Raw genomic sequence first — 21,928 nt, 5'->3', positions numbered from 1 at the left:
AGACGGGACACCCCCTCCCCCTCCTTACCACTTTCCCTGGATTGCGTCACCACCTGAAAAGGCGTGTCTATGCGAAGTGATGTAACAATCCTTATTGGGAGAACAGTCAGTGCCTGATACCGGTAACAAATAGGATTTTACCGTTAGACTCAGACGCTATTTACTCTGCGCAGGGTGCTGTGGGAAATGTAGTGGTTTAGGCTGCATCCTTCATTCTAAACCATCAAACACACTATAATTGAACAATGGTATGCATATAATCAATGAATGTGTTTCTGCCTGTAAAGAGAGAGGGTTATTCTTATACAAATTCTGCCACAGAAGGTCTAGTATAGCCTTCAATAGGGCCTTTATGGTGGAACGTGTAGGGCCTAGGCTACCTTTCATATTTGAGTCACTTTGCAAAGTAAGTGCTATCAAATAGAATATAATATTGCAGTCATTTATTAGCCTCTATGTTAAGCAGCAGAGTGCAGGCCTGTAGGCTACTGAACTCATCCACCAATAGCCTGTGTTCAGAGCGCTGCCCATGCAGCTTGACCATGTCAGTCAACCAGCCTGGCCACAGCCTGGCCACAGTGAGCAGCTGTTTGGATGAGTGATGCTCTTGGCTCTGGTAATAGAGAGCACCAAATGGCTGCTGGGTGGGTCGCCTGGTAATCCAAGTAAGGCCTGTTCCTCCCTATAGCAGCTTAGCTCTCAGAGAGTGACTGGTGGGTGGTGGCAAAGAGTGAGTCCGGTCCTACATACAGACAGACCCTTGCTTCGGCACCTATTGCCTAAAAGCTTGAACCTCAACACTATAGCTAGGACTCTGTGTCAATTCAAGTTTGTATTGTCACGTGCACAAGTACAGTGAAATGCCTTTCTTGCTTGCTCTTTCCCCGCAATGCAGTAATCAATATCAGTAGTACTATACAAAACAAATAAAACACGTATGTAGAACAAAATCACATGAGAAATAGAAATAAGAACATGAGAAAGTAAGTCAGCTATATAGAGGGTCAGTTGCAGGGTCAATGCCAATACCATATTAACAATGTGCAGGGATTCGACTGGAGTGGTAGGATTAGATACCGTATATAAGTTGATATACGATAAACAGAGTAGCAGCAGCGTATATGATGATTGTATGTGAGTGTATGTGCATTTGTGTAGAGTCAGTATGAATGTGTGTGCGTGTTATGTGTGTGTGAGCAAATTAAGTGTGTGTGTGTGTGTGTCTGGGTGTGTGTGTGTGTGTGTGTGTGTGTGTGTGTGTGTGTGTGTGTGTGTGTGTGTGTGTGTGTGTGTGTGTGTGTGTGTGTGTGTGTGTGTGTGTGTGTGTGTGTGTGTGTGTGTGTGTGTGTGTGTGTGTGTGTGTGTGTGTGTGTGAGTGTGCATAGAGTGAGTGTGCGTGAGCATATTTTTATAAAATAGAAGGGTCAATGAAGACAATCCATATGGCTTGGGGATAGAAGCTGTTAAGGAGCCTGTTGGTGTCAGACTTGCTCCGGTACTGCTTGCCGTGCGGACACAGATGACTGGAGTCTTTAACAATTTTCCGGGCCTTACTTTCACACCTACAGATATAGAGGTTCTGGATAGCAGGGAGCTTGGACCTGGTGATGTACTGGGCTGTCCGCATCACCCTCTGTAGCGCCATACAATCGAGGGCGGTGCAGTTGCCATGCCAAGCAATGATCCAGCCAGTCAAGATGCTGTCAATGGTGCAGGTGTATAACTTTTGAGGATTTGAGGGCCCATGCCAAATCGTTTCAACATCCTGAGGGTAAAGAGTTGCTATCACGTCTTCTTCACGACTGTTTGCATTTGTGAGGACCATTTTAAGTCCTTAGTGATTTTGACACAGAGGAACATGAAGTTCTCGACCTGCTTCACTGCAGCCCCACTTTCGATGTGGACTTCACGATCAGCTCCTTGGTCTTACTGACGTTGAGGGAGAGATTATTGTCCTGGCACCACACTGCCACATCACTGTCCTCCTCACTGTATACCACCGTCTTGTTGTCAGCAAACTTGATGATGGTGTTGGAGTTGTATGTGGCCACGCAGTGGTGGGTGAACAGGGAGTACAGGAGGGGACTAAGCACACACCTCTGTGGGGCCCCCTTGTTAAGGGTCAGCATGGCAGAGGTGACGTTGCCTACCCTCACCACCTGGGGTTGATCCGTCAGGAAGTCCAGGATCCAGTTGCAGAGGGAGGTGTTCAGTCCCAGGGTCCCAAGCTTGGTGACAAGTTTAGAGGGGACAATGGTGTTGAACGCTGAGCTGTAGTCAATTAACAGCATTCTCACATAAGTATTCCTCTTATCTAGGTGGGTAAGGGCAGTGTGGGAATAAAGAATGCTATGTGTCACTCTGATGCTGCTTCAGCACTGTCAGTGCATTTAAATTTGTACAAATAAAATGTTCTGATTTGAAGAAAGGTTGAGGACGCGGGAGGGCCTTGTATGCTTGCTTGTGGGTAGAGTAGCAGGACTTTATCGGCCATAGTGATGGAGGAGACGTGTTGATAGAAGTTGGGCATTACGTGTCTAAATGACACAAAATTAAACTCACCGGCAACAAGGAAAGCTGCCTCTTGGAGCATGGCTTCCTGCTTGTTTATAGCCTCAAACTGTTCGTTAAGTGCCAGCTTATTATTTTTCTGGAAAATAGGTGGAAAATATGCAGCAATCATGATAACAGCTGAAAGCTCTCTCGGGAGATAGAAGGGTCGACATTTGACCATCAGGTACTCCAAGACGGGTGAACAATGGGTCGAGACTTCCACTGCGCTTGAGTCAGCATACAATTTTCTGTTGATGAAGAGGCAACCCTTCCCCCTCTCTATTTCCCTAAATCCAATGTCCTGTCTACTCGGTGAATGAAGAATCCATCGAGTTGGATAGCCATGGGGGTTATCTTGTCCAAAAGCCATGTTTCAGAAAAGCTGAGAATATTGCAGTTAAGAGTGTCCTGGTGATCGCAAATCCGCGATCGGAGGTCATTCTTATTATTATCAAGAGACAGTACATTGGCCAATAGAATGGAGGGAAGAGGTGGGCGTTTTTCCTTTCGCCTTAATATCGCCAGGGCTCCCCTCTCCTGCCTCTTTTTCGCTGGTGTTTCCTCTTGGATAGCCCAAACATTGCTTCGGAATTACACAAAGAGGGCAGGGCAGATGATTCAAATTCGAAGTTGAAGCCAGAATTGAGGTAACTACCGATCTGATGAAGTGATAGCGAATACATTTTGCGAAACAACAAAAAATTGCTAAATAATCACAAAATAGCAAAGTTGGGTCACACTCGCAAGACAGCAGGCATACAGTTCGGCGCCATTTTAGGAGACATGGCAAAATGTCGTTATAATGATGATGATTATTATAACATTTTATTTGTACACATGTTTATGCACTGACAATGCTGAAGTAGCATCAGAGTGACACATAGCATGCTTTATTCTCAGTTAAATATATCACAAACACCACCTCACAGTAACATCTCTTCACTTTAACATAGCAGTCAATGGTTTAGCTGTATAAACACCACTATTCCGCTCACAGGTCCACAAATGAGGGAGGGAGGAAGATCTACAGGATCCTCTTATCTTTACTGATCTATTTTTTTTTATTGTTTTAATGAAAGTCTACACACCCCTTGCACAGTCTTCACATTTTGCTGCCTTAAAATTGAATCAAAAAATGTATTAAATTAGATTTTTTTTCTACCTATGTACACAACCAACTCCACGTTTCCAAAATGAATGAAAATGTATTTTTTTTAAATCTGTATAAAAATACAAAAAAAATATGTCTTGATTGCGTATGTCTTCAACTCTTCAGCAACATACAGTGCCTTCGGAAAGTATTCCGACCCCTTGACTTTTTCCACATTTTGTTACATTACAGCCTTATTCTAAAATTGACAAAATGGTTTGTTTTTTTCTCATCAATCTAAACACAATACCCCATAATGACGAAGCAAATTTATTACAAATTAAAAACATCAATAAAAGTTGCAGACCCTTTATTCAGTACTTTCTTGGAGCAGCTTCGGCAGCGATTACAGCATCGAATCTTCTTGGCACACCCGTATTTGGGGAGTTTCTCCCATTCTACTCTGCAGGTCCTCTCAAGCTCTGTCAGGTTGGATGGGGAGTGTTGCTGCACAGCTATTTTCAGGTCTCTCCAGAGATGTTTGATCAGGTTCAAGTCTGGGCCACTCAAGGACATTCAGAGACTTTTCCCGAAGCCACTCCTACGTTGTTTTGGCTGTGTGTTTAGGGTTGTTATCCTGTTGGAAAGTGAACCTTCGCCCCAGTCTGAGGTCCTGAGTACTCTGGAGAAAGTTTTCATCAAGGATCTCTCTGTACTTTCCTCCATTCATCCAGATGTGACGCTTGGCATTCAGACCAAAGAGTTCAATCTTGGTTTCATCAGACCAGAGAATCTTGTTTTTCATGGTCTGGGAGTTTTAAGGTGTCTTTTGGCAAACTCCAAGTGGGCTGTCATGTGCCTTTTACTGAGGAGTGTCCAATCGACCATAAAGGCCTGATTGGTGGAGTGCTGCAGAGATGGTTGTCCTTCTGGAAGTTTCTCCCATCTCCACAGAGGAACTCTAGAGCTCTGTCAGAGTGACCAACGGGTTCTTGGTTACCGCCTTGAGCAAGGCCCTTCTCCCCCGATTGCTCAGTTTGGCCGGTTGGCCAGCTCTAGGAAGAGTCTTGGTGGTTTAAAACTTCCTACATTTAAGAATGATGGAGGCCACTGTGTTCTTTGGGGACATTCAATGCTGCAGAAATGTTTTGGTACCCTTCCCCAGATCTGTGCCTCTACACAATCCTGTCTCGGGGCTCTACGGACTATTCCTTCAACCTCGTGTCTTGGTTTTTTCTCTGACATGCACTGTCAACTGTGAGACCTTATATATACAGATCTGTGGCTGTCTATCGAGTCTCATAGGAAAGGGTCTATATACTTACGTAAATAAGGTATTTCTGTCTTAGTTTTTTAATACATTTGCTAAGATTTAAAAAAAATGTTTTCGCTTTGTCATTATGGGGTATTGTGTGTAGATTGCTGAGGATTATATATTTTTGAAATCCATTTTAGAATAAGGCTGTAACGTAACACAATGTTGAAAAAGTCAAGGGGTCTGACAATATCCATTGTTTTTTGTCAAACTCGTTCAAGCTCAGTAAATTTTGTTTTGAGTCGTTGATGGACAGCAATATTCAAACCTTGTCTCTAATTTTCAAGCAATTTTGACACTGGACCATTCAGGATCACTCAACATCGTAAAGAAATTAACTTTTTTGCCTACCAGTAAATAAAAACTACATGCTTGGGTCAAATCCAATAGAACACAACACAGAGTGAACCCCTCTGTATTTTCAAGTATTGTGGTGGCAGCATCATGTTGTGGGTATGCTATTCACTGGCAGGGACTGAGGAGTTTGTTAGGATCAAACAAAATATGAAATCTGAAAGGAGCAAAGCCCAGGATAAAGTTGGAGGAAAACCTGTCTCAGTCTTCTGATTTCCTAACCCTGGAATGTTTAAAGTCAAAGGCAAACCAGAATGGCTTTCTAACAGGTGTTGAGTGTTCCTGAGTGGTCCAACCTCAGTCCTGACTTAAATTTGCTTTAAATTCAGAGACACGGTTTGACTATACTGTAGCTGTCCATCAACGACTCTAAAGCAAATTTACTGAGCTTGAGCAATTTTGACATAAACAATGGATTAATGTTGCCCTAAGAGTTTTGCAAAGTTGGTAGAATCTTATCCAAAATTATTCACAGCTGTAATGGCTGCCAAAGGTGCTTCCACCAAGTGTTAACTCTGGGGTGTGTATACATACGTCATCAAGACAACTTCGTTAAAAGAATTTAACTAATTCTGAAAATGTTCTGTATTTTTTCAATAACTTTGAAAATGTAGAGTAGGTTGTCTAGGAAAAATCCAATGTATTCCCTTTTGAGATTAACTTTAAGGCAGCAAATGGGAAGACTGTGCAAGGGGTACTGTATGTAGACTTTCACTAGCGACTGTACATAACATTTCGCACCAATTTCGCACCATGCCATACAGACTCTGGAATAACTTGGTGAGCCTTACACCTCAATTCATTCAGATTAATTTCCTGACCCCATATAGTTGAGGCATTTCGTTAAACCTGAGAATCGTTGTGCCACTCATGGCAAGAAGCTAACTATTGTTTCTGATGAAGGCTAACCGATTCTTGTGCCCTCCCTCTCAACCCCATTTATGGTGTTATTAAAGTAACATTTCCCAATCATTCATTCCCCATTTCGACTTTTTCAGATTCAGATTTAATCATTGCAGTGACAGATTTGAGTAATCTGACTGCTGCCATATTGTAATAATTCCCCAATCAGTGTACATGTCACTGACTGTATATACTGTACACACACATTCACAAACAGTACAGTAGATCTGACTCACCTGCCAGACACACAAATATTAACTCACAGACACAGAAGCACAGATCCTTACACACTGAAATTAAATGTACACATTGCAGTGCGAAATGTCTGATACAAAATACAAAATGAAGAGGCACGAGCAGATAATTGAAGATAACTCATTTCACATTAAGGATGTAGCTAAGGCTTAGATCATATGCCATACTCCACCTGAAATAGCACTGTGTCTGACAGAGAGAGAGAGAGAGAGCGAGAGAGAGAGAGAGAGAGAGAGAGCGAGAGAGAGGGAGAGACAGTGAAGACAAGCAAGCCTTTTCCAAAACCAGACATCAAAATACACAAGTCAGACAGAAAATAATGGGTCATCATGTTTCATAAGAGGGGAAAAAATAGAACACAAGCTAGCTAGGGTGATTATTTACACAATAAAGGTGTCAAATATAACAAATATTTCAGCAAAATAACCAAAATACTGGGGCTTTGGAAGTCATCATGTTCAGATTTCAGATACACATCCACCTCTGCTCAGGAATAATACATGAAAAAGCTTATCAAATTAGGAAGCATGTGCCAAGAGCACTACAGTGTCATGTACATGCACTGTCCATCTTTCTGCCTATGTTCAAACAAATAGATTTGGCCATAGAAATACATAGCTTTTTCTATAGATAGTCTATAGTCTCTATAGAGTCTATTTCTATAAGTTTGGCTTTGGTATTGTGGGCCTGGATTGTTGTTGTTGTTGTTGCTCACCATGCCCTGGTACAGTACACTATGGCTGTGTGTGCTGCTAGTGAGAAGAGGGTTAGTGGGTTAGTTACCTCTATTTTAGCATCTTGACAAAAAAAGAAAAGAGCCAGAGAGACAGAGAGTCGGTTAAAAACTTTGGTTTCCACTGTTTATCAAATATAAAAAAAATGTGTACAGCGTATTTTATATCATATATATTTATAAAGTGCTTAATAGGAATAGATTATTATAATATTTAATCATCTATCATCATATGTTAGTTTGTTTTCTTTGCTTGTTTGTTTGTTGTTGTTGTGGTCTTCCTTATGTTTGGCATTGGGATGAGCTGTTATTTACATAATGTTTACAAGTCCCGGGTTGTGCTACCCATGGTGCCCGTCCTATTAGTTGGCAGTGGAGTTGGGAGGAGTTTGGCGGCTCCATGGTGGCGAATCACTGCTGGAATCACGACAGTGAGCAGGTGACGCCGGCGTCTTCAGAGTGGTCACAGTTGTGCACTTCCCAGGATATGTGGGAGCACTGCTGGAGCGAGGCCTCAGAGCCGCTGCACTTCAGATTGTCCAGGAGGATGGTGCCGCTGCCGGGCCCAAAGAAGGCCTCCCCACGGGCCGCAGCAGCCTCCCCACAGCCCAGCTGGCGACACACCACCTGGGCATCAGGCATGTCCCAAGCATCGTCGCACACCGTACCCCATTCCGCCCCTGAGAACATCTCCACCCGGCCCTCGCAGCGGTGCTGCCCGCCCACAAGCCTCGCCAGGCCTAGAGGGAGAGACAGGGTAGAAACAGTCACATATACTGGAGCAAATAAACATTAAACACTAGAGACACATATCACATACCTGATCCTAAGACATGATTTAAGTATGATGCATTACATAAGACTGCCTCTGACAAGTGATGCTGGGAAGGTGTGTTGATCTTTGGATACCGTGAAACCCAGAACATGTAGCTAAACCTCAACAGGTACAAGACTCACCTTCACTTGGTGGTCTAGTGGTGGGCGTTCTCTCTGTCATCCCGAAGTCATTTCCAGGTCCCACAAGCTGAAAGGCTGGAGAAGGAGAAGGAGGGGGAGACAGTATGAGACTTTAATCTGCTGTGTATGTTTCCCAAGGGAGTGGTCATCTACTTGAGAACAACTGTTGATACAGTCCTATCAGAACATTCTGGAGCACTCAAAACATTGTAATGAGTTAATCAATTGATCAGTTAATCAGATATATCAGACGAAAACTGCTCCAGAAGTCAACTTAGTGATTCCCTTATCATCTCACTCAGAAATCAAAGGTTCACTGAGGTTCACTTGTTCACCTAGTCTGCTCTACTAACCATGATTTGATGTAGACCTGAGTAACAGGAATGAAGTCTTTGTCTCTTTCATTCTTTCTTTCTCTACTGTTTGTCTTATTTATCCTTAAAGAATGGAGGTTTAGCCTGCAGGCTTCCAGAGAGGCTAATGACCCCTGACTTCTCCACTCTATATTTCATGCCACCCAGCTACTCAACCCTGCACCTTAGAGGCTGCTGCCCTATACAGTATACATAGACATGCAATCACTGGCCACTTTAATAATGGAACACTAGTCACTTTAACTATGTTTACATACTGCTTTACTCATCTCATATGTATATACTGTTTTCTATTTTACTGTATTTAGTCAATACCACTCCGACATTGCTCGTCCTAATATTTACATATTTCTTAATTCCACTTTTACTTTTAGATTTGTGTGTTGTTGTGAATTGTTAGATACTACTGCACTGTTGGAGCTAGGAACGCGAGCATTTCGCTACACCCGCAATAACATCTGCTAAATATGTGTGTGATCAATACATTTGATTTGATTTGATGCACTTTGGACCATCTGGACGGGTGCCTGCTCCTCAGAGACAAACACTCACACAATTAAATGCACCAGCTCAGCAGGGAAGAGGAGAGATGGATGACTGTGGGAATAGTGACTATGGGGTGACTGTGTGAGTAACTGTGAGCGAAAGCTACAGAAGATTTTTGTGTGTGTTCATTTGAGTGTGTGTGTGTGTGTGTGAGTGCGTGAGTGTATTTGCGTGTGTGTGTTTATTTACTTGACTATGTGCCTAGCTGTCTCAGTCTTAACAAGTCACTACTGTAGCAGTACTGTCTGCAGCAGATCAACATATACATTTCTGATTCACATCGGACAACAAAGTTATATTGCCACAGTTCCAGTCGGTCTTACGTGTACAGATGACTCCAGCGTCTTCATGATGTCCACAGTTGTGCTGTCCCCAGCCCAGGTGGAAACAAGCCGCCAGCTCCCCTTCACTGCCCCTACAGTCCACATTGTCCAGCAGGATGGGGCCCGAGCCGTAGCCGAAGTAGGCCAGGACCTTGGCAGAGATGGCAGGGCCACAGCCCAGATGCCTACACACCACCTGGGCATTGGGCAGATCCCAGTCATCGTCACACACCGTGCCCCACTGGTTGTTGTGGAACACCTCCACACGGCCCTGGCAGCTGCTGTTACCATTCACCACGCGGATGGTGGTCCGCTCTAGAGGAGGAGAAGGAGAGACAGAGGGGTATGAGGAGATGAGAACATAATTCATGGAGAGGTTCATCGAAAATGGTGGTACTATGCCTCCCTGTTGCACAATTTAATATTTGTGAATAATAAGCCAATATTATAATAACTGATATATGAGTTTAGAGTGCATTAGCGGGAGTTTATAATTATCACATGGGGGTGCAACATCATTACCTCTTGTTGTCATGGCAACCGTTGTCACAGCCGTAGTTGCTTCGGTGACTAATTCTGTTTGGTCGGTTACTAGAATAATAGGAGAAATGCATTAGAATCAGAATGATGAGTCAGTTTACACATACGCAAGCTGATGCCTACAGTACACAGCAGAGGGTTTTCCATCCTCTGAGATGAGAGACTGGGAGGAGAGTGGGTGGGGCGACATGATTTACTTGCTCCACTACCACCATTGATTGAGTGGCGCTGCTGAGTCACAGATTAAAGACAGAGAAACCTATAGGGGAAACAGCACCGTCTGTTGCTCATAGGATAGAGGTACAGCAGTGTGGCCTGATGATCTGGATCTGATGAGGGCCTACACTGCAGCTGTTATTGCTATTGTAGTACTGCAGTACATGAAAACGGAAATGACTTCAACAATTACCTGCAGTGCTGGCAGTCTGAAAGAATCCCTTGCCCATGGTGTCAGTGTTCATAGGAGGAACGGTAGTGGATCCTGAGCCTGCACAGATAGAATAGACATGAACAGCAGATATTAAAAATAGTGTTAAAAGCCATTAGCGACACGAATTTAAGGAAGAGAGAGCCAGAGTGAAAGTGAGAGAGAGAGAGAGAGAGAGAAAAAGAGGCAGAGAGAATAAGAAAAAGCTTCTCACCTGAACAGACAACCCCGGCGTCCTCATGATGTCCACAGTTGTGTATCCCCCAGCCCAGGCTGTAGCATTTACTCAGCTGGTTCTCGTGGCCATTACAGTTGACGTTGTCCAGTAGAATCAGGCCTGTCCCGTAGCCAAAATAGGCGTTGGTGGTGGAGGAAACGGCATGGCCACAGTATATCTGCTGGCACACCACCCCTGCGTCTCTCATACCCCAGTCGTCATCACACACCGTCCCCCAGCTGCCACGGTAGTAGACCTCCACCCGTCCCTGGCAGTAGTCCAGTCCACCAACTAACCGGATCGTACCATCTCCTAAAATATAGGGGAGGGGAGGGATTCATCACCATTCCATACATCTTCTCAGTCAAAGCCTGGCTTCATTCTGACATACAGTACATGATGGCATAAAATCCTTCAAACTGAATATCTCTCTGTTTCACTATTTAGCTTGGATTCCAGGCTAGATTTATTGAGATCTTGTGTGCAGATGTTGTCTTTATACAACACATTGAATAAACACTCTGTATTGAGCATGTGTGTTCATTCTTTTTCAGTTCATTTTCTCTCCCTCTGTGACAGTGTTTGTAGACGGGTTGGCTGGCAACATCACGAAAATTGAAAAGTTGAAACAATACCAAAGTGTCCTCCCTGCCACTGTTTTGGTAAAAGGCTGAGGGATGGGGCTGGAGAAGTATAACCACTCTCAAATCCATAGATAGCAAAATTATAGTTTTAAGGCCCTGTGCAGGCAAAAACAGGATTTTCCTATGTTTTATATATTTAAACACTACGAGGTTGGAATAACACTGTGAAATTGTGAAAAGGATGATAATGCCCTTCATACGCAAGAGCTGTTTGAAAAGACTGCCTGAAATTTCACGCCTGTTTTGCTGCGATGGAGTTTTGGCCTGACTGGTAACATCACCAGGCAGTAAATTAGTTAATAGACCAATGAGAAAGAGAATAGAGTTTCAAACCTCTGTGCCAATAACAGCTAGTTTTCAGTTTTACCCTCCCCACTCAGACGACTCCCAGACAGTCCTAGCTAAATTCTTGATTGAGAAATTGCTCTTTGCTAAGAAGCTATTTTTGTTTATTTTTTTACCATTTTAATTGAAAACATTAAGAGTAAGGTACTTAAATGTTACCCAGAAATTATTTGATATTGAGATAAAAACAGCTGCATTGGACCTTTGAACATGTTTTGAGGCTATACGGTGTTTGTTTCCATTTTGAAGTTATATTCTTCAAGAATGAATGAGTACATATCATTGATTTAAAAATGGATGTAGCAACTGCAGATTGGTCCTTTAAACCTATTAAGTGAATAAAATAAACTCTTCTTGAATCAATTTTGTTCACTTATTTTGTGTTTGTGTTTGACTGAAATTAGAGAGAAATAAATGAAATGATCACCTACTTAACCCTGAGTTTCTCCTAGACGGAGTGGTGGGCTCGCCCATGCCCCGTGACTCCAGCACTGATGTATCTGAGGAGAGATGAGGTAAAAAAGGAGTGAAAATTTATGTTTTTATTAGTGAAAATATATTATTTTATCAGTCACCAGGGATATGTCCCTCTTAGAGATCTTAGAGATCCTTATAAATTGTAAAGACCCTACCTATAGAAAAGGAATTAGAACAGTTACAGACTAGATTTGTATATATATCTCTATGGGCCCTACCTTTACATGCGACAGACACGTCCTCATAGTGGTAACAGTTGTGGATGCCCCAGCCCAGACTTCCACACTGTCCCAGGTCTGTCTCCCCTCCTTTGCAGTCTACATTGTCCAGCAGGACGGGCCCTGAGCCCTGGCCATACTCTGAGATGCTGCCCACCGCCATGGCCAGACCACAGTCCAACTGCCGACACACCACGTTGGCATCTACCATGTCCCAATCGTCATCACACACTGTGCCCCATGTCCCGTTGTGCCAAACCTCCACACGCCCCTCACACCTGTTACGCCCATTCACCAGACGCACTGGAGAGGAGAGGGAAGAGAGATTCAAAGATACACGGTCAGCGAGATACAAAATAATATTACCAGACGCACTGAAGAGGAGGGAGAGCAAAATACAACATGGTCAGAGGATTCACAGAGGAATCAGCAATCAGGACAGCTGACCTCCCTGCTCCCTCCCACTCCGATGCTGATGTCATGAATGTGACCGTAAGTGTGTGATGTTGTCATATTATCCTGTCAGGAGGCTGGTTTCTAGATCTCATTTAAGTTCATTCAAACCTTGTCCATTTACTCACTTTGACTACACGCTAGCCACTCTTGTTGTGTTCTACATGTGCCACACAACATAGAACAAAAGTATGTGCAAGCACATAAAAAGCCTACTGTCTGTGGGACAGTATATACAGTGTGTTACTGTCTGGAAATATCACTATCATATAATGATAGTTAATAGTGACAAGAATCCGTTTAGAATAGCTTGTGTAATCCCTTCCACCTTCCAATTTAAGGAACAAAATAAGACTAAACAAGCCACATGAGAGAGAGAGGGAGAGATGGAGAGAGAGAGATAGAGTGAGGGATAGAAGGAGATGGCGAGAGAGAGAGAGAGAGAGAGAGAGAGAGAGAGAGAGAGAGAGAGAGAGAGAGAGAGAGAGAGAGAGAGAGAGAGAGAGAGGGAGATGAAGCACACACTGTAGCAGAATAAGTAATTCCGGGGGATTAGGTAAATTGAGAGCAAAGGGAAGTGACCTTGTTGTAGTGTCCCTGGGGCACTGATCTATCTCTCGCTCTCTCCTTTTCCTTCCTTTCCCCTCCCTCCTTCTCTCTCTCTCGCTTCACAAGTTAAGTTTGATAGTCTTTTATTCCTGAGTTGGATGTGGACATGTATTTGTTGAACATGGGTACTTCAGACAGACAGAAGGTGTGGTGGATGTGGTGAGAGTTGGCGAGAGCCCAGCAGCGCATTGCCAACCTTGAGAATGCGTTGTCTTCATGGCAGTCATCGTCGTCGTGCTATTGGCTGGAAAAAGAGGGAGGAAGGAGAGAGAGAAAGAGGGAGAGACTTTGGTCAAATGATTTGTTGAAAGGAGGTTCTTGGCCCTCCATAGTTACTGTATTCTGTATCTACTATATCTATTTTCCTGTAATCCGAGACGCAGCTTGAAAACGCAGCAGGAAGCCTGTTTAAACCATGTAGCTAAACCAGCTAAGAAGTCTACATAGAAATATGTACTGAAGGTTGACACATTCCAGTTTGTGAACTTTGGGGGTTATTGTTTTGAGAATGGAAACATAAAAGTTACCAAAATAATACCCACTGTCTCTTTTATTTTTAATAAGATTGTCAGGTTTTATTTTGTTAAAGTCACTGTAGAGTTGGATGTGGAACTGGGCACTCCAGGAGAGGTTTGGGAACACTAGTTTAAAATAATCCCTCAACAGTGCATTTGGAAAGTATTCAGACATTTTGCTACGTTACATCCTTATTCTAGAATGGATTAAATTGTTTTTTCCCCCCTCATCAATCTACAAACAATACCCCATAATGACAAAGCAAAAATAGGTTTTTAGAAATTTGAAAACTGAAATATTTACCTAAGTATTCAGACTATTTACTCAGTACTTTGTTGAAGCACCTTTGGCAGACATTACAGCCTCAAGTCTTCTTGGGTTTGACGCTAGAAGCTTGGCACATCTGTATTTGGGGAGTTTCTCTCATTCTTCTCTACAGATCCTCTCAAGCTCTGTCAGGTTGGATGGGGAGCATCGCTGCACAGCTATTTTCAGGTCTCTCCAGAAATGTTAGATCGGGTTCAGCTCTGGCTGGGACCCTCAGGGACATTCAAAAACTCGTCCAGAAGCCACTCCTGCATTATCTTGGCTGTGTGCTTAGGGTCGTTGTCCTGTTGGAAGGTGAACCTTCACCCCAGTCTGAGGTCCTGAGTGCTCTGGGGCAAGTTTTCATTGAGGATCTCTCTGTACTTTCCTCCGTTCATCTTTCCCTCGATCCTGACTAGTCTCCCAGTTCCTGCCGCTGAAAAACATTCCCACAGCATGAGGCTGCGGGATGTTTCCTCCAGACGTGACGCTTGGCATTCAGGCCAAAGAGTTAAATCTTGGTTTCATCAGACCAGAGAATCATGTTTCTCATGGTAATTTTCCTTTAGGTGTCTTTTGTCAAACTCCAAGCGGGCTGTCATGTTCCTTTTACAGAGGAGTGGCTTCCTTCTGGCCACTCTACCATAAAGGCCTGATTGGTGGAGTGCTGCAGAGATGGTTGTCCTTCTGGAAGGTTCTCCCATCTCCACAGAGGAACTCTGGAGCTCTGTCAGAGTGACCATCGGGTTCTTGGTCACCACCCTGACCAAGGCCCTTCTCCCCCGATTGCTCAACTTCTTTAATTTAAGAATGATGGAAGTCACTGTGTTCTTGAGGACCTTCAATGCTACCAAATTATTTGGTACCCGTCCCCAGATCTGTCCCTCAACACAATCCTGTCTCGGAGCTCTACGGACAATTCCTTCGACCTCATGTCTTGGTTTTTTCTCTGACATGCACTGTCAACTGTGGGACCTTATATAGACAGATTTGTGCCTTTCCAAATCCTGTCCAATCAATTGAATTTATCACAGGTGGACTCCAATCAAGTTGTAGAAACGTCTCAAGGATGATCAATAGAAACAGGATGCACCTGAGCTCAATTTCGAGTCTCATAGCAAAGGTTCTGAATACTTATTTAAATAAGGTATTTCTGTGTTTTATTTTTTATACATTTGCTAAAATCTCTATAAACTTATTTTTTTTCCGCTTTGTCAATATGGGGTATTGTGTGTAGATTGATGAGGAAAAACGTACATTTTATCCATTTAGAATAAGGCTGTAATGTAACAAAAACTGGAAGTCAAGGGGTCTGAATACTTTCTAAATGCACTATATGTCTTTGACTACGCATTAACCAAACATCTGATAAAAGTCAATACAGATATAATGATTGAACACCTCTTCTCCCATCATTTAGCAACCACACATTCTATAGGGTTGGGCTGTGTTTAGTACTGTGTTGACAAACTTCTAAGCCTCATTCACTTGGCTATATTGGTATGACTGTGAGAAATCTGGAAATTGAGATTGTGCTCTGTATTATTCCTCAGGTTCCTTTACTGGGATTTGTTGGCCTGTATGTCTGGGACCATAAAGTTTGAGGACATCAACTGTGTCTTATAGGGGAAGTATAAAGCCACTGAAACTGTGGTTTATGGTTACCTGCCTCACAAAGAGAGAAGAGGAACCTTTCTAAACATTATGCCAAAAATAGGTCAATTGAAGACTACCTGGCTCATTGAAACTAAAGGCCCTAAACACGTTAACAGTTATGTTATGTTCGTTATGTGAGTTAGTTATTGAAAGCGTCCTGGTATTAGAATATGGTGTTTCTTTGTTTTGTCATATGTATTCATAAGTGACGTAGGACTGAAATCTGGGGTGGGAACAGTAACGTTACGTGCATTTCAGAAAAGATGGGTCAGTAAAACGAGAAGAGATTGACTTGGAAATATACTCACTGGATATGGCTCGTCTGCTGATTTTGGTCATATCTTTTGAAATCAGAAAATAAAGAGTAGTATGTCAGCCACAAAGAGATGTCTTAGATACCACAGCAATCCAATGCACATTTGAAGTTTGTAAACATGTTCTATTTTTAGCTAGGGGTCCGTTCGATCCATAATGTTTAGTAGTATAATCAATAACTATTCAGTCACTCCCCGACCGTATCCCTGTTCCGAATAACTAGCAGAATGTTTGTACTTCAAAGCCTAACTGGGTAACAGCTACTAGAGGCAGGCAGTCCTACGGGGACCAATTCCTCTGTCCCAAGTACACCCAGGTACACCAGGTTCTCTAGCTCTGTAAAGGTTACATACACATGTAAATGTTCTGACTTATTCAGCTCATGACTAGGAAAATCATGACAGATCTGTCTCTTTGCAGTACATATCAAAACTAATTTCACCCACCAATTTATCTGCAAGGAGGGAGCATTCCTTGAGCTGGTGTAATGTTGGTTAATTCACCCACCCCCCAAAGCCCTCTTTTGCCCCCACACACACCCCAAACACCCCCCCCCCCCACTCCTCCCCCAACCACCCTTTCCACCCTTTCCACCCTCACCCCCCAACCCCCTCCACACACACAGCCCAGACAACTATGGGGTTTAAAAATGAGCAGCGGTGAAATAGCACACACACGTACACTCACCGATCTGCAGAATCCCACTGATGCCCACCAGTAGCAGGGAACCTAGCAGGGACAACAGCAGCCAGACAACCACTGTCCAGCCTCCACATGGTCTACGCACACAATCTGCTACACGCTGCCCTCGCATGGCTCGCTGTCTGACTGACGCTCCAATCAGTCTGGGTGCCTGGTGGAACACACACTTACACACACAACCAATCAGTGCACTGGACTCTCTATCTCCGTCTCTGTCTCTGTCTCTGTCTCTCTGTCACTCTCACACACACTATACCTACCTTCCTGCCTTTTTCTGTTTCTCTTCACTACTGAAACAGTCCTGGACCCCTAATACTGGTACTCACTGCCCACCACTAGTCTACTACTACTACTCATAATCAATAACCATTGTATTCTCAACATAGTATTGGATAGTCGTTTCTAGTGCAACCCCCTGCAGCCAAATGACTATACAGTAGTGGAGAGTTAGTATCGATGATAGTATCAGGCAAGTTAAGCTTATGGTTGGTAGTTGGAACATAAATAGTTTCCAAAAACCATGCGCTGAACTGAAACCGGTGTGTGTGTGTGTGTGTGTGTGTGTGTGTGTGTGTGTGTGTGTGTGTGTGTGTGTGTGTGTGTGTGTGTGTGTGTGTGTGTGTGTGTGTGTGTGTGTGTGTGTGTGTGTGTGTGTGTGTGTGTGTGTGTGTGTGTGTGTGTGTGTGTGTGTGTGTGTGTGTGTTCCAGTGATGGAGAGGAGAGGTGTGAGTGGGCACGCCATGCTGTGTGTCTGTGTCCACTCCAGATTGATTGGCACTAAAACAACTCCCAGTGTGCCCCAGGACCTGCTGGAGCATGAAGCCGACTGGCCCATTTCCCCAGGCCAAAATGGCTGCCTAGCTGCCTACTACACTGCCACCCCACCCCACTGCACACTGGCTGGCTGCTAAAACACTGGGCACAGAGAAACTGTTGTGACCTGTGGTGAGCATGCTGGTACAAAATGGATACCAGTGCCATGCATCACCCAGGTGGCAGTGAGTGGACATGTGCCACCGCTACCCCAACAGAGTGGCAAACATTCTATTTTCTTTTCAAATTTGTCTATTCTGTACTACGGAGGGCAGTAAGTAAGGGACACCAGTAGTTATACAGTATGTCTAGAAGGTGTAGACAGTACGGGTGCATCAAAGCTGGGACTAAGAGACTGATAAACAGCTTATTTCTCCGGTACCCTGCCCTGAACCACCTGCTATACTAGGAAGCACAAAAAACGTGACCAAAAAATCTGGTTTCATAGGGAGCAGCAAGAAACATTGCAAACTGCCGCTGCTGCTTGATTTCTCTTGATTTTGCCAACAAACAGCTCTTGCCTGGAGGGATGTTTGTTTTTCAAAATAGGTCTGACTCCAGTAATAAACTCTTTAATTGCATAGAACTATTGTCCTGAAATCACATCCTCATGCTCATATTTATCCACTGAATTCTGAAGAAAAGTTTGGTTTGTATAATTGTTTGATAAAGCGGTAAGCAATCTAAATGTGAAATATTTTCAAACGTCTTTTATTGAGGAAAATGCTTGTTTTGCCTATGTTTGATCAGACTTTTGGGTTGGTTGTTTGTCTTTGTATTGGACCAAAAGCCTCATTGACCTTACAGAGGAATGTGTACTAGTTAGTTTGGGGACTGGGGACGGATGATGAGGGGAGAAGGAGAATATGATATTGGCCCCTAGAGATAGTGGACATTCCGAGCCCAGGGGCCAACAAAAAGACATTTCTGCTGTCTGTGGTCCCGATCGTCAGGCCTAAACGCTGCTTCCTGCAATCTGTCACTGGAACTCTCCGAAACGCTTAGGCAGCCGATGACACCACAGGGGCGCCTCTCGGCTCCTGGGAGAATAGGAGGAGAGGGGGGTAAGCAGCAGCTAGAAGGGGAGGGTGGCAAGACCAAATTCACCCGCTCCTCTACCTGTAGATATGTGTCCAGTTCAGTTGGATTCTTCCCATATGTTGTAGTATAGTGTAGCTACACTGTATATTACCATAGCAGATGCTGTAATGTACTGTAAATACACTGACAGGTCAGCGAGGCCAAGTATCCTCCTCTAACACCCTTCAGCACCAATCAACAGCTTAACAAACCCGTTAACCTTGACCCTGTTCAACTACACTAACCCTGGCCAATGCATTTGGAGCCTCTACCCTGTGTTATTTAATTTAATTGTATTGACGGCCATATTCCATGTATGGAAGGCCATGACATTGAGTTGAAAGGTGAAAGGCAGGAGGGAGGAGGTTGTGGAGAGCAGAGGCAACCAGAGGTCATTGTGCTGTCCAATTAGGAAGCAGGGATTTTAATGCGGAGCAGCCCAGCACCATGGCTGTTCCATTGGGCACAGCATGCTAACAAACCGCTCGAAACCCTGGGACAAATGGTTCAGTTATGAGGGATGAAAAATAATCTAGTCCCCAATGTTGTATTTTTCAATACTCCATTCATAACGGGATGTAGCGCAGATCCGCCGGGGAATAATGTTGCCTTTTGTGTCGGCTGTGCTTCCCCTCCCTCCTCTTTGCCCCGCGCCCTGAGAAATAGCTGAAAGATCCTCTGCCCCATGAAAATACCCCTGAACGTCCGAGATAACCAGGAATATAACACTCTGACTCTCTCTCACGGTCACTCACACTAAAAGGGAGGAATTTTGACCCCTTTAAATTCAGATTCTTTGCGTCGGTCGACAGGTCTATCTGCCCCTTATCCATTTCCATGGGTAACATCATCCCCGCATTGCATATTTCTTGTTCTTTGCCCATTAAGACGCAGCAAATAAGACAGAAGAGTCATATCTTCAATCAGTTATTGACAAAAAGAAAATCATTTTCATGCTAACATAGGGTTGTAATTGTAATTGGTTATAATTGTGATATTATTTTGTAATTTTCCAATTAAAATGCCACTTTAGAAATCCCTCATTATTTATGTTCTTGTTTCATCCACTGAAATATTATTTGATTAACTACAGAGTGAATATAGTTATACAAAACCACTGTGGTGAGACATTCAAAAGGCACATTTCACACTACTATCCAATCACTGGCTTGAAATATAATATCTATTTAAACTAAGAGTTAGGATAATGTGCAATTTGAAAAATTTACAAAACATAAAGAAATTATAATAATTTTCAAAGATACCTGGAATAAAAGTTGCTCTCTTTTCCCACAGGATAAATAAAATAAAATAAATTTCCAAAAATATCTACAAACAAATTGTCCTTCGATTTTCTGATGGCAGGTAGCTCACAGAACAGTTCCCCAACTCTCGCAGCAGAAAAACATAGGAACTTTGTGTGGAAATAGAGGGAGAAAAAAACTGTCGTCCGGCTCTACATGTACCAAGCTGTCTTTCATCTCCTTCACCTTTCCGTGATTATAAGTACCTGGCTTCAGTGACAAGGATTACTTAAAACAATAAAGACAACAGCATTGTATGTTAATATCCTAATGCCCCGTGACTGCCTATGGTTAGAAGAAGCAGAAGAGAAAAAAAGGAAATGTTGAAAGCCAACCCTTCACATGTACATCTCCAGTTTCAGCTAGCGCTCATTCAAGGTGCGGTCTTCCTCATCTAAGGGACTGTACAGTCACAAGGGGAGAATATGGAGGAGAGGGCAGTGGCTGTGGCTGTGGCTGTGGCCGTGTGCATGTGTGTGTGTGTGTGCGTGCGTGTGTGTGCGTGTGTCTCCCACCCACAGTCATAATAGTAAAGTAACACAGTGTGAAACTGATTCAATGTTTCAGGTTCAGAGATTTGAAATAGAATTGCACCTTTAGTGTTTTTTTGTGAAAACAAAGAAACAAAAACGGACTCAAATATGATTGCAACAGCATTCAAACATGAGACACATCTACAGGGCACTGAGAGAGGTATATGTTTTTGTATAAGAGCACAAGCATGACATGATAACTGCCAGGTCTACAAAATAGAAGTTTCCATGAGTTGTGAGTTCAGGTACGCCTCCGCGCAACAGCAAACCAAGGAAAGTAAGAGGGGTGCTCGACAACAATGACAAAATCCAACAAAAGGGCTTACCATGAATAACTTGCAAAAGGTCTAATTCGAGGCGGAAAGGAGTTGGAGCACTCAAACAAAAACGGCAAAAGTCAGAGATTAATTTTATCCATTGTTCAGGATGAGTACAGGTGACTGATGCTTCCTTCCTCGAATAAGTCCTTTTTCATGGTAAGTCCATTTGTTGGATTTCCATGATGTGTCTTTGGTCACACGATACTTCCAGCACTCACTGAAATATACCTAGCATGTTTGTATAGAATAACAACATGCAGGGAAAATAGAGCAGTATCGAGTAGACCCCCCCCCCCCCCCGGCCACAGGGGGGTTCCATTTTTCCTCATAATCAGAATAATTATTTTGAAGTCATAAGAGCACACCTGCTGTGAGGTCAATACAGTGCTTGACCTTTTTACTGTACTCTCAATACCTCTGCACATAAAACCATTCACAGTATACTGTATCATAAGGAACTTTGTTGATATCAGTGACAATATTATATTAATTTGAAGAACTGAGGTATTGACGGGGTGGCCTGTTACAATAAATCACAAAACAACGCAACCAAATATAGCTCTTATCTCTGCTACTGGTCCGGTGCATTGCTACAAGAACAGGAAGGTTGAAAAGATTATAGTAGCAGTAACCCTACAGTCATACAGTACAAGCCGAAACAGGAGGCCTCCATCCTCCAATTGCGTATTTCTCACACAAGAAAAAGCCCTGAGCCCCCCATCCCTCGGCTGAATTGAATTGAGCCTCAGCAGAGAAACGTGGCTAGCTGCTCAGGCTCATTGTTAAGGTTCTCAAGGGCCAATTCAGGGCGCCTTCCTATGTTGTCACCGGAATCATCGGATGAGCCAAAATACAGGAATTTTGTTTCACAAGGCTAATCCTCTATAGTCTGAACCTCCAGGATTGGAGCCCAAACAAATTCTCTAACTGAGATATTAGCTACACTGTTAGTCGGATCATTTCGTAACCTGCTTGTGAGAGAAAAGGAAAAGCTAGCAAAAGCTAAAGCAACATGGTGCCATTATAAACACCACTACCCTCCTTGATCAC

At 43.4% G+C, this 21,928-nt stretch overlaps 1 protein-coding gene across 1 annotated transcript; it reads right to left on the bottom strand.

Moving 5' to 3' along the window:
- Positions 1–6,273: 6,273 nt before the first annotated feature.
- Positions 6,274–18,905, bottom strand: LOC139582889 (scavenger receptor cysteine-rich domain-containing group B protein-like). Its single transcript, XM_071413321.1, has 11 exons — positions 16,814–18,905; positions 16,120–16,152; positions 13,530–13,577; positions 12,272–12,574; positions 12,008–12,076; positions 10,585–10,899; positions 10,353–10,430; positions 9,926–9,994; positions 9,404–9,718; positions 8,161–8,235; positions 6,274–7,943 (listed from the first exon to the last, which is right to left on the bottom strand). Exons 1-11 carry the CDS (start codon positions 16,938–16,940, stop codon positions 7,627–7,629), a joined length of 1,749 nt encoding a protein of 582 aa, XP_071269422.1. The 5' UTR covers positions 16,941–18,905; the 3' UTR covers positions 6,274–7,626.
- Positions 18,906–21,928: the final 3,023 nt, after the last annotated feature.

Source organism: Salvelinus alpinus, chromosome 1 (genome assembly GCF_045679555.1).
Source record: "Salvelinus alpinus chromosome 1, SLU_Salpinus.1, whole genome shotgun sequence".
Lineage (NCBI taxonomy): Eukaryota > Metazoa > Chordata > Actinopteri > Salmoniformes > Salmonidae > Salvelinus > Salvelinus alpinus.
This window is presented reverse-complemented; position numbering and strand designations above follow the sequence as displayed.

Excerpts from the sequence above, each read along its gene's own strand:
- LOC139582889 (XM_071413321.1), bottom strand. The coding sequence starts at position 16,940 with ATGCGAGGGCAGCGTGTAGCAGATTGTGTGCGTAGACCATGTGGAGGC. Across the intron at positions 16,153-16,813 it reads CAGTGGGATTCTGCAGATCG|ATATGACCAAAATCAGCAGA; the intron begins GTGAGTGTACGT and ends TGATTTCAAAAG. Across the intron at positions 7,944-8,160 it reads CACTAGACCACCAAGTGAAG|GCCTGGCGAGGCTTGTGGGC; the intron begins GTGAGTCTTGTA and ends CTCTCCCTCTAG.